This window comes from Propithecus coquereli, unplaced genomic scaffold, assembly GCF_000956105.1.
Source record: "Propithecus coquereli isolate 6110/MARCELLA unplaced genomic scaffold, Pcoq_1.0 Scaffold439, whole genome shotgun sequence".
NCBI lineage: Eukaryota > Metazoa > Chordata > Mammalia > Primates > Indriidae > Propithecus > Propithecus coquereli.
In genome coordinates, this window is record NW_012150163.1 from 201,857 (window position 1) to 213,856 (window position 12,000).

General features: G+C 49.2%; 1 protein-coding gene across 2 annotated transcripts in view; it reads left to right on the top strand.

Moving 5' to 3' along the window:
- Window positions 1-1,328: 1,328 nt before the first annotated feature.
- The window catches only part of DPP6 (dipeptidyl-peptidase 6), a 528,921-nt gene continuing 518,249 nt past the window's right edge, over window positions 1,329-12,000 (top strand). For both annotated transcript variants that reach the window (XM_012654157.1, XM_012654154.1), the window contains exon 1: window positions 1,329-1,657. In XM_012654157.1, coding sequence (XP_012509611.1) covers window positions 1,601-1,657 — 57 coding nt within the window. In that variant the 5' untranslated portion in view covers window positions 1,329-1,600. The remainder of the gene's footprint in view (window positions 1,658-12,000) is intronic.

Genomic DNA, 12,000 nt, shown 5'->3' on the forward strand with positions numbered 1-12,000 from the left:
TTTCTTTCTTACACTCTTGGCCAAACCACGCAGGCTACCAGCCGTCCATCCAGACCTCTTGGAATCTGTGCCAAATAAGCAGACCAGAATTAAGTTCAGGCTATGATAAAGGTGGCCAGCCACTCTGCCATGATCTGGATTCATCTGTCAACTCTGAGGAAGGACAGGAAGCCTTGGATTTTGTAAAATGACTTGGGGAGCAGGGGCAGGGGCGGGGCACCAGGAAGTCTCCTAAACAACCTCTTGCATGGAAATGTATTTACTTTGCCTTTCCCCTGTGAGGAAGCACACTGGCCCTGCAGAGGTGCAGAGACTGGAACAGTCCTCCTTAGCCTGGAGGACTTTACCATTGGGGGTGCTGACTGGCACCCAGTGTACGGGTGGCTGGGCTCCCCAAGGTCAGGGAACGCCTGTCACCAAGAGCCAGTGAAGGAAGTAGAAGCTCCAGACCAGGAGTTAGAGCAGCATGGGCAGAGCGCTTGGTCACATGCACGCCGGGAGGGCCGCGACATAGCCCCACCTGCACAGGACTGGCTAAGTTAGGAGCCCTCCCTAGAGCTCCCGCAGGCATTCTTGCTCTGCCCACCAGCTGTGTGCCCATGGGCACAGACGCCAGGCAGGGCAGGGCACCGGGCAGTGCAAGGTGGAGGCCTCAGGCCTCAGGCAAGGCCACCTCCAGTCCTGCTTCCTCTTGAGCGCAGAACACAGCCAGGAGCCCTTATGTTTCTGTGAGGCCATCATATAAGCTGGGGTTTTTGTTTTTTTCCTCTCCTTTATTTATTTTAAAGGAGACTCCTTTGAGGCCCTGGTTGATTTTCTTAGGGAAATATAGATTCTTGGACTCTAAAGATGGAACATGAGTTTACTGAATTTTAAGGAAAATAAAGGCCATATTTCAACAACTAGCGCTCCTGCAACACCCATCTGGCAAACAGAAAAGATGCTTCCCCTGTGCACACAGACCACCTTGCTTCTCAGACGCACCAGACACTTTGCAGCAGGGAAAACAAAGAGCATCCCCCCTGCGGCCACCCGGTGCCCCTGCCCAGGTAGGAGCGGGCGGCGCGCTCCGCTGCAGGGGCGGCAGCTGCAGCCCCCGGGGCACGGCTGCGGGAGACGCGAGGACGGGTGACAAGGTCCCGGGCTGCAGGCGGCGTCCCGCGTGGACCCCCGCCCGCCCCGGCCGGGCCCGGCCCGGCCCGGCCCAGCCCAGCCGGGAGCGCGCGCCCGAGCATGCGCCGTGCGCGGCCGGCGGCGGCGGCGGGGAGGCGGCGCGCCGCCCGGTCCCCTCCTGCACCCGGCGCCGGTTGCCCGTTGCTAAGCAGTATCGTTGCTTCTGTGGCGATTGCAGAGGCTGTTGCTAATTGGAGAAGCCCCGCCGAGCAGCGGCATCTTCCCTCTTCCGATCCCGCCGCTCTTGGCATTTCGAGAGCGAACTAGGCTGGTCTGCGCGCCGTCCCTCCCCCACCCTCCCCAAAATAGCCGTGCTTTCCGAAGTATGGACTAAAATCACGCTGCTCCCCACCTCGCCCTTGCACCCGGCTGGCTCCCAACTCTGCGTGAGACCCCGGCCGGCGGTGGCGGGCGCCCTGCACGGACCATGACCACCGCGAAGGACCCGAGTGCCTCGGGGAAATCCGTGCAGCAGCAGGAGCAGGTAATGCTGCTTTCGGGGTCCCTGCTCGCGTGCGTGTGTGTGCGTGTGTGTGTGTGGGAGAGAGAACATGCATCTCTTGAATGGCTCTGTATTTGTTTGTGCCTGTAGCCCCGGAGCCACCGGGCTGGGAGGGGACACCAATTGCTGCCTCAGTGCTGCGGGGGCTGCCCTCCTCCCCCCCCTTCCCCTCTGGGAGGGCGCCCTGGCCCCATCAATGCCGGCACGCACAGGGGCATCTGGCGAGGTAAACTCGACGTGCAGCACCTTTGGACAAAGGCCTCTCTTCGGAGCTGCCTCATTTAATGCCTTAGTTGTGAAGGTTCCCAACTAGTACTTTGTCATTTGGAGGAGAGGGGAGGAAGGGGTGTAGCAAAAAAAAAATCAGCTTATTCTGACCCTCCAACAGGACTTTGCTTCTAAGACAAGTTAAGAGAAAACGGGCTATGTTTAAAGGACGTTTTTTTTCCATACGCCTCGTGTCCCTTTTCCTCAAGTGATATTTGAAGGTATGAACAGACCGACGCTGCCCATCCTGGGTGGGAAGAGAGCAAACTCTCCCTGCTGGACCAGCTGGAGGATGTATAGCAGGACTCAGGTGGGAAGTACCAGGTTTCCAGGGTGGCTGGGACAGAGAAGGTCCCGGGGTCCCGGTGGCACAGCCGCCCTCGCCCCACCGTCCGCAGAGGCTGGGGCAGAGGGGCGGAAAGGTGAATCAGCAAGCCGCGCTTCGCCACTCCTGTGGACTGTGCAGTTCCCTTCTTAGCACATCTTGAGGGCTCTCGGCTTTTAATCACTGCTTAGTTCACCTCAGGCAGATCATTAAAATAGATCCTGGGAGACTCCAGGAGATTCGGGAGCAGTTTGCTCAAGCCTGGTAAATCAACAGCGTATGCTGGTTTCTCCTATTTATTTTAGGGTTGCCTGTCGGTCTCATTTGCTGGGATCGGGGCAAAGAAAGGACACCTCTCTAGAGTTCAGGAAAGCAAAGGGCCACATTGGGGACATTGTGTGACAGACTCCCACCATCCACTATTCAGGGACATACATAAAGCCAACTTTGGATTTATATTTAGTGTGAACTCCATTTTGGGGGTCATCTTGCCAAAGCCCATTTTTTGATTAAAAAAAGGGGCCATCATATTAGCTAATCACCCTCATTATTGTCATCATCGTCATCTAAAGGATTTAAATACAATTTTATTTCTTCTTTGAAGAAGATTTTCTAAATTTGGGCATCTAAAAATTCTTATATTCAGTGTGAGAGCTGGTTAAAGGGTTAACTCTTAGTATAGCTTGACAGGTTCAAAACAGACAAACCAATCCCTCTTCCTCGAAAATTCTACAGAACATTCTCTCTATAAAGAAATATTTCCACCCCAAATTAGCATCCTATAACTAAGTGGGTTTCCTATTATTACAGTTCTCCCTCACTAGGGATGAAGTCAACGTGGGCTAGCCTTAGAGGCTTGAACGAGGACTCAGGTAGCGTTTCTGACCATGGGACAGAGGTGATACTTACGAAAAGAGCAGATTGCTATTTATAGGTCTAAACCCAAGGATTGGGAGTCAAAAGCTCAATCTGTGCTATGCATAAGAAATTCCCTGGTTCCTGTATAATTTCGCTCTTATTTTGTCAGATGCCTCGGCATGCCAGCAAAGTGGAGATGGCTCATTAGGGTGTGGGTTTGGGAGGCTGTATGAGCTCTTGGTTTGAGATGATGCCTTTCGTCATTGGAAATTTCCCGTCCTTGAACCTGCTTCACTTGAGGAAGGCTTGACCTGGTATAAAACTGAAGACCAGAGGCAGCTGTGGCTGCAGAGTGCAGGTGGGACACCCAGAAGCAGCTGTGCTCACTCCATGCAGTTGGGGTCCTTTTTCCTCCATTCTCAGAGGGGCGTCTTCTTGACCCTGAAAACTTCACGAAGCCAGGGCGGGGATAAGAGAAGCCAAATGGGATGGAGGCTGAAGATCTCACATTTAAAACATGTATACCTCTAGGAGACCTTGGCTGAGATCTTAACAGCAAGAATTGACTTACAGAAGACCATTTCTCTTTCTTTTTGGAGATGCTAAAGCTTATTTTTCAGTGAAGTATTATCAGCCCAGAGATGTTTGGAAACAAATGGATCTTTTAATCTAAATCAATTGAATGCATCCTTTGGCTCTGAAGCCAATCAGATGGTACTGAGACTCCTCAGTAAAAACGGAATCAGCGTGGTCTGCATCGGGCTTCCCCTTGCACACAGAGTTAAGCCTAGTGAAAGAACCAGAAACAGCTAAGGCTAGTTTGGTTTCAATTCAGTGTATTCTTACATGCAAACTCAACCCCTCCTTAGAGAACCAAATTAAGGGATCTTTCCCTTAAATAACAGTACAAATTTATTTTAATACATACTCTCCTTGTTTCAAATGATTTGAAACCGAAAAGCAGTGAGCGGTAATACTGCTGAGTGAGAGCAGATGGGAAGGTGAGTCCCCCAGGCTTCCACTGGGCTGCAGCACACTTGGGCTCACATTTTAGTGGCATGTTCTGTATGTGTGTGTGCATGTGTGTAGATGTCTGTGCACACACATGCACACACATGAGCACATGCACACCTCATGTGTCACAAAGTCACAGAGTTGGAAGGGACCCCACATCCTTGTTTACCCTCTCGTGCTCAGGAATCTCACAAATATATGAGAATATGCCTTTCCTTAAAAGATCTCCAGAAAACCTCTTCTGAGGAAATCTATATTCTATTGACTAACTTGGATCTTTTGCTGTATGTTAACTTCGGTCACATTTTAACTTTCTTAGACCTGAAAATCAGCTGTTCTGATCATGCCTTGTGTATGTGACAATAAGTTTTTTTGTAGCTTCTCCGTTTTCTGCAAGGTGTCCAAGTCCTAACAGATAGCCCGTGAATGTCTATTCTCCTATTAAATTATGGGGCCCAAGACCTAGTGTTGACTGATAGGTTAAATTATTTATCTGAACATTTGTAATAGTAATGTCATTACTGAAGAATTTTTTGAACTGGACAGAATTTTATAAGTAGCACATTCAGTAGAGGGGACATTCTAATGCATGTAGCTTAGAATTCAGAGAGAAATTTGGTGACCTCCCGGAAGGGCACATGGGAAATGACTCCGGAGCAGGACTTCTGACGTTCCTGTCCAGTGCTCTTTGTGTTCCATCTTGTTGCTTCTTGCAACAGTGAAATTCGGTACAGAAACGGAGGATCTGGCTTTAACTATCATGAGAGTTAAATTTTTTATGTAACCATGTTAAGGAAAAAAGTCAACGTGAGGAATCTGCACTTAGGTAAATGCGGTATGAGAAAAAAAGTGGATGGAAACCCAGAAACACAAGATTTGATATTAGGAAGTGCAAACATGATGTTATTGATGAATCCTGATAGGAGAGGTGGTCCTTTCACACTTCCAAAAAAAGTGACATTGGATACAGCAACTGTACTCATGTCAACTAAATTCTACTCTATGCATGGTCTAAATAATCTAAGACTCGCTGGGTAAAAAGACTTGAAGAACTGAGTGAAGAATAGGAGCACCAGGTCCCTATGATTGTGTAGCAGTAGATCTAGGACTCCTGAACTTCCAGAGCAAGCAGGAAGAGGAATGTACCTTGGCTGCAGAAGGGCTGATGGGTGAAAGAGGTGAGAGGAGAACTCAAGCTGTGGGTACCTGGAGAGAGCACATGCAGACGAGACCTCCGCAATGAGACCGGGGGCAGGCTGAGGGGAGCAGCCCGAGGTCTGTGGGGAGAGGGAGGGGCTTAGCTGGTGTGTGCTGTCCTCAGAGAGGGACGCTGGGTCTCACCACCAGAGAGAGACGCTGGGTCTCACCACCAGAGAGAGAAACACGGCTAGGGAACAAGCGGCTAGCTTGAAGCCCTCCTGAACTGGGCTCTGGGCCCTCCGGGCAGTTCCCAGTCTTCTGGGATCCACGTCACAGTCTATTAATATTCAAGAACGCCGATCAGCAAGTGCCGTTGAATATTTAGTCACCTCATGAAAGTCCAGACAGTCTGGAGGGGGGCGTGGGTGAAAGGGCCCCAGATTGGCTCTTGGTGCAGCCCAAACTCAAAGCAATGGCTGATCACTTACGGTAACGGACAGTCACCCTGTTCCTGCCTCGTCGGAAATTGTGGCATTGTTATCTTTAGTGGGGATGAGCCAGGCCTGTGTTTGGCACTCACGGATTTGGCTGTGCAGCAGACATCATTCACCCTCTCGCGTTGAAACAAAGGGCGGAGTGAGTCTGTCGATAGAGAGTTCTAAAATTTAAGAAAGAGAATATAATTTAGGGGGAAGTGATTCTCTGTAAGCTTTGAGAGATCAATGATTGTTTGATGTCCTTACTTTAAAAAGATCAGACAGATAAAGGTTGTGTATTCTTGTTTCAGGCCTCATTTGGAAAAACAGAATGAACTAAAATGGTTTTACCTCAGGTTTTAGGGTTGGCGCACGCGTGTCCTTACAGCACGGGGTGGGCACCACACCAGATTGGGTGCGATGGAAGCCTCAGCCCTGTCCATCGCGATTCGGAACGTGCTGACATCTGAAGCCCCTCCTGCCTTCCGTAGCCCCCTAGCCCGCGTGCCCTGACGTGGGGAAATAGATGCAAAGGGGGCGGAGAGGTCTCAACACAAACCACCCAGCTAAAGCAATCGCACCAGGAAAGTTTACCCTCAGTCCTCTCCCAGCTCCGCTTTCTCTTGACTTTTCGGGACCCTGTGCTGCCGCGCCCCACGGAGGCCTTGGACCTCCACCGCACCTGCGACGCGCCGTCCCGCGCTCGTACTGGACTCTATCAGAACTGCCACCGGCGCTGTCCCACCTGGGCCTGGTTAACTGACTGAGACAAATCCCGTCATTAAAAATTGTATAAGATGGGTGTAATCTGTTACTCTCCGGAGAGCATTTATGATTTTAACAGTAGCCATTGGGGATGAAACCAAATGGAACTATTAATGGTCGGAATTTCCAGTACAAAGTTATGGCAGAGCTAATGGAAGAAAAAATAAAGTATTTAGTCACCTCATGGCTGAAAAATTAAGTGGAGGTCACAGTGAGGGTGATCTTGGCATCCCTTAAATCACCGATAGGTTGTGTACATCACGTCGGTGCCTGTTTATTCTGCGTTTCTGCTCGAGCTGGTGTGTATGAGGCAGGCACGAAGTCACAGGTCCTGTTGCTGCTCTAGGCGTCCAAGCCCAGGAGGATTTTATGGTAAAGGAGTTGAAATTTTCAGCAATTCCTTCTTAGGGAAAGTTGTCGCAAGCACAGACACTGAGTCGGCGTTGTGGGTCCGCTTTGATGTGGCGCCCGTCTGTTTTTGGAAGTGGTGGCCAGGATCCTGACCTCAGCCCTCCACCGATGGCTTTGCAAAGCACATCGCTGATATGATAAAGCCTTGCGCATAGAATTTTCAGCCACAATGTGTATATTATTCCCTTACTAGTATCTGATCAATCTTTTAAGAGATTTAACTTTGGCTGCCAGAGCTCAAGAAAAACTGCTTTCCCCAGCGGGAAACTGCGTGAGACTCTGAGCACTGTTGCAAGCTGCTAAGTCATTAATTTGGAACGCAGGCTTCCAAAACGTAGCCATGTGTGCGCCTGAGTGCGGGCAGGTGGGAGCGGACCAGACAGCATCAGCACAGATCTGCTGATTAAAACGGGAAAACCGAGGCGTGATAGTGGTCATGGAGAGAGGCGCTCAAAACACTTGGAAGGGTCAAAGTCCCTCTTCTGACATGCTGATAAGATTTCTCTCGAAGGTAATAGGAACTCATTCTCTTAGAGATTGGTCCAGCCCTTTGAATAGATTACCCACGGCAAGATGTAGCATTGCAGCCCCCAAATTCAAAATATATCCCTATTTTTTCTCTTTAATTATAGAAATCAATCTGCAACAGAGATGGCCTTGAATGGCAGTGATGTATGTTTTTAAATTAATGAACGAATTTCACTGTTTTATTTTCAAGTGGTGCTTTTATTCTTCTTGTTAGAATATTTGAAGTTGCTATAGCATTCACTCTGGGAATTGCAAAATGATAACACTAAGTATGTATCTCAAATCAGGTCGCTGAGTGGGAGAGGGAAGTAAACATATTTTAAATTTTAATAGCCCACCTAATACCCCATCCACTTATTAGACAGATGTTGGATCAGAAGATTTTTATTTTGATGAGGCGGTACCATAGCGGGAGGACAGCCGGAGTGGGCAGGGGAGAGCTGGACAGGAACGGCCGAAGGTGAAGCGGGCAGCGAAGTACCCAGCCGCATCGCCTGGACCAAGGGGCAGCCGGGTCTGCCGGGGAAGGCAGAATGTGTCTTTGGGGGCAGGTGGAGATGACTTGGGAAACAGAAACAGGAAACGACGCCCTGAGAGTGTTTCAAAGCCGGACGGCGTATAAAGCCTGCCGTGGAAAGCAGCAAAGGGTTTGTAAAGTTCTAGAAGAGAGGGAGGAGATCTGACCGTGGCCTGACAGGTTCTTGCTTGAGAGAACAGGTGTTTGTGAGACAGGTGAGACTGGAGGAGTGATGTGGACACAGGAGTTCATTCTGTGAGTGTGGTTATTTCATCGAGTCAGGTCTCGGTAGAGGAAAATAGGGCACTGGAAGCTTCTGGTTTACAAAGAGCAGGCAGGGTTTGTGATCTCACAAGTAAATTCAAGTTGACCTAGAAGCAACAGGGTATTTGAAGACATTACGGCACCTATGTATATATATTCGTATCTGTCTGTCTGTCTATCTAGTATTTCTTGGAATGGCCTGAGAGAGGAATATTTAGGAAGACTAAGACAACTGGAGTCTCCGGCTCTGATGCTGATGAGCCAAATACACACTCCGTCCCTGCAACACCGAGTCGTGTAGTGCACGGTTAAAGAAGAGATTGATTAATAAGAGAACTTTGGCCGGTGAAAACTATTCTACCATTAAAAATCATGAATCCTAATGTCTCGCAAGCTCCATTAATGCATTTGATGAGTTCTACCTGCTGGCAGCGAGGGTCGGGCAGGGAGGACTCGACCTCTGCCTCACCGCGAGTCCTTCCGGGGAGCTGGGAGAAGAGCTGTGCCCTGGCAGGGATGTCCTGATCTCTGGCCCCAGCTCTCCCCCCGTGAGCTGAGGGACCGTGGGCAAATCACGTCTGATTCTGTGTCTGTGACGTGCGGGTAACGCCCATCACACTGTTGCCGTGGGGATAAAAAGCACAAGAAAACGTTGATTAATCGCAGAATGCTGTTGTTGGCATGGAGATTTCAAACTGCTATTTAGTGAGCACTTACTATGTGTATTGATGTAACAGTGATATTTGAATGAGTCTTCCTATTTTCAGCATTTGTTAAGGGCCTGCGTGTCCATTCTAAGATGGGTTGTTCTATAAAATCATAGAAGGTTTGAGTTTTAAAGCATCTTATAGACCATCTTACCCAGTGATTTGGGGACTTTTGTATAAGTAACAGAAACCTTTTCTCCAGTGGAAAGAAGCCAAGACTGGCATGGGAAGGAGGCGAAAGCACTTCCCTAGTGGCCTGAGATGTGTCGGCAGGGCCCGAGGGCAGGCTGGGGCACGGTTCACAAAACACACATCTAATTCAGCAGTCTAATCATACACGGGAGAAAATAGAGCTCAGAGAGGTTGAGCAAATTACCGAAATCACACAGCTGGCAAATTGCAAATTCAGAACACACCCCCCGCCCCATGCCTCATTTTTTTTGCTTTGAATCAAGCGATCCTGAGTGAGACATGGTAAAAATAATATGCTAAGAAGATTAACTCAAAAACTGATATTAACTGGAAATGGCAAAGGACATAAAGGAATTAGGCAATGCAGATGGATTAGAAAATATCTGTCTGGAGATCAGTTAAGCAATGGGCTGGGCACAGTGATGCACCTGTAGTCCCAGCCAGCCTGGAGGCTGAGGTGGGAGGATCGCTTGAGGCCGGGAGTTCCAGGCTGCAGTGCACTGTGATCAGGCCTGTGATTAGCCACTGTACTCCAGCCTGGGCAACGTGGCGAGACCCCATCTCTTAAAAAGGAAAGAGAAGGTGTGTACACCAGGTGCATTGAGGGCTATTGCAGTTCTTTGTCTTCACCTCTCGTGGACAGACACAGCTATTTCTTCTTTTTATTGCACCTGCCATGAGTGCAGTAGGTGGTTCATAGCAGCCTTTCCTATTTTAGTCATTAATGAGTTACTTAGTCATTTAATGCGTTGCTTGTGAAACAAGGAAAACAACGAGGGTGTTACAACTGTCTGTCTCCCCAATTTTTAAAAGTAAGCAACAATTAATAAATTATGCATGCTTTGGAAGTATGGAGTAGTTAATTTTCAATTTCTCCTTCCAGCTGAATAGCCTCACAGGTAGTAGCTATACAACAGGTGTGGGAAGATGAGGGTCTAAGGCAGGGGAGTCCCAGGGTATGTATCACCTGTCTGGATTGGGGATTTGGCTCACGAGGGGTTCAGATGTTGAAACATCTGGAAATTTTATGTGCTCACAAGCTTAAAATGAACCAAAAGTATGTTGATTATTAACCCTAGGATTACGAATCCTGTTTGAGGGTTGATAAAAGCCATGGATCTGCTCCAGAAAAATTCCCGTAACCTGAGTTCCTGGGCTCACATCCCTGTCACCCTGTCCACGGACTCCGGGTTGAGCGTCTCTGTTGTCTTCCTGTGGCCTCCCAGAGAGCTAGTGCAGTCTTCAGACACATCAGTAGGAAGGTCCTCAGTGCTCAACCCTTGTGCAGATATTGACCAAGCAGCCATCATACCTGGGGAGTGTGCCAGGCAGAGCGGGGGCACAGCACACGGAGGGGCTGAAGTGGGGCTGGGGGACAGTGGTCAGGGATAAATGGGTAGGAGCCCCCAGAAGTGGCAGACAGTGGACCTGCGAGCCGTGTCCGGCGATGGAAGGCTACGGGAATGCGATTGCATGGCTGACACACGAGGAACTCAAGTATGCCATCGCGATGCCTTTAATTAACATTTGAAGGGTATTTGAATATTATCAGAAGAGGAGATAAAGTTTTATCTTTTTTATTTCCTGTGTTGCTGCAAAAGGCAGAACTGGGAATCTGTGAATTTATGTCCCTAGACGGCAGCGTTAGCGGAGTGTCAGGACATACTCTCCAAGTCACGGCTGACTTGTCAACCCAGGGTCATCCCAGGAGAAGTGTGGTGACATCCGCCCGGGATGTTCAACTGTGCTCTTCCTTCAGTAGGGGGACGCCTGACCGAGGGCCCATCTATTGAAGATTTCTAGACTTTAATATGGTACCTATTCTACCATCCATTGACGCATAGCTACAAGGCTCCAAAGGACACAAAACTTGTGGTGTTATTGTATCTCCAACACCAAGCAGTGCTGGACCCACTCCTCCACGTGCCAACTGAATCAGTGAAGGAATGGAGGGTGTCCTCCTCTCTAAACCTCCTCCAGTAAATGACCCACAAAGTTGAGGCTCTGTGGTTTTATTCATTTATTCATCAAATGAATCAGCGAACAAATAAATCAAAATTTCAGAGCCCTAGAGGAAAATCAAATCCCCTCTGCGTCACCGACTCATCTTGCTCTGCCTGATGCTTGAAGTGTCGTTTCCACCTTCCCTTCCCCACACCTTGCCCACACCTGACCCACCTGAAACCGTTTCTCCACACAGGAGTGTTAACTGTTCACTGTTCGCTGCAGCAAACAGCCGTGCGCCGTACTGGTCTTGCTGGAAGTGAACATTCTCTCATTTACCGACTGTGTAGATAAACAGGAAAATCAGGGAGAGATCAAAGGAGGACTGTTGGAAAGTGGGCATTATACATCACCAGAGCTTGTCGCTGCTGCTGTTGAAGCAGAAGCTCGGAGTCCTCCCCATCCGCCGAAGCGACTTTCTGGAATGAAAAGATAAGTTCTAACCACACCGCCTTCTCCAATGCAGAGAAAAAGCAGACTTGAACATTTGGGTTGACCCTCTAATTCTCACATGGGAGAAGGGCTTTGAAAGAACAAGGAGAAAGTGGATCAGATCAAAAGAAGGAAAAGTTCTAGAACGCTTGCCTCGGTTGCCCTCTGCTGGGCCTGGCTTGGGGACATTTGTAGAGCTTTTTAATGAGGCGACATTGGTCCAAGGGAGATTTCGGGTACAAGGTGTCGGGGTGCAGCGCTTGCTTGCAAAGAGATGAATGAAGTAGTGGAACTGCCGCTCGCCGAGCCCAGGCGGTGGGAGTCTGAGGTCTGGGGAGGGAGCACGAGCCTTGGGTCAGACAGGTCCGAGTTCAAATTCCATCTCTGCCACTTACCCGCAGGCGGCATTAGACAAGTCCACATTG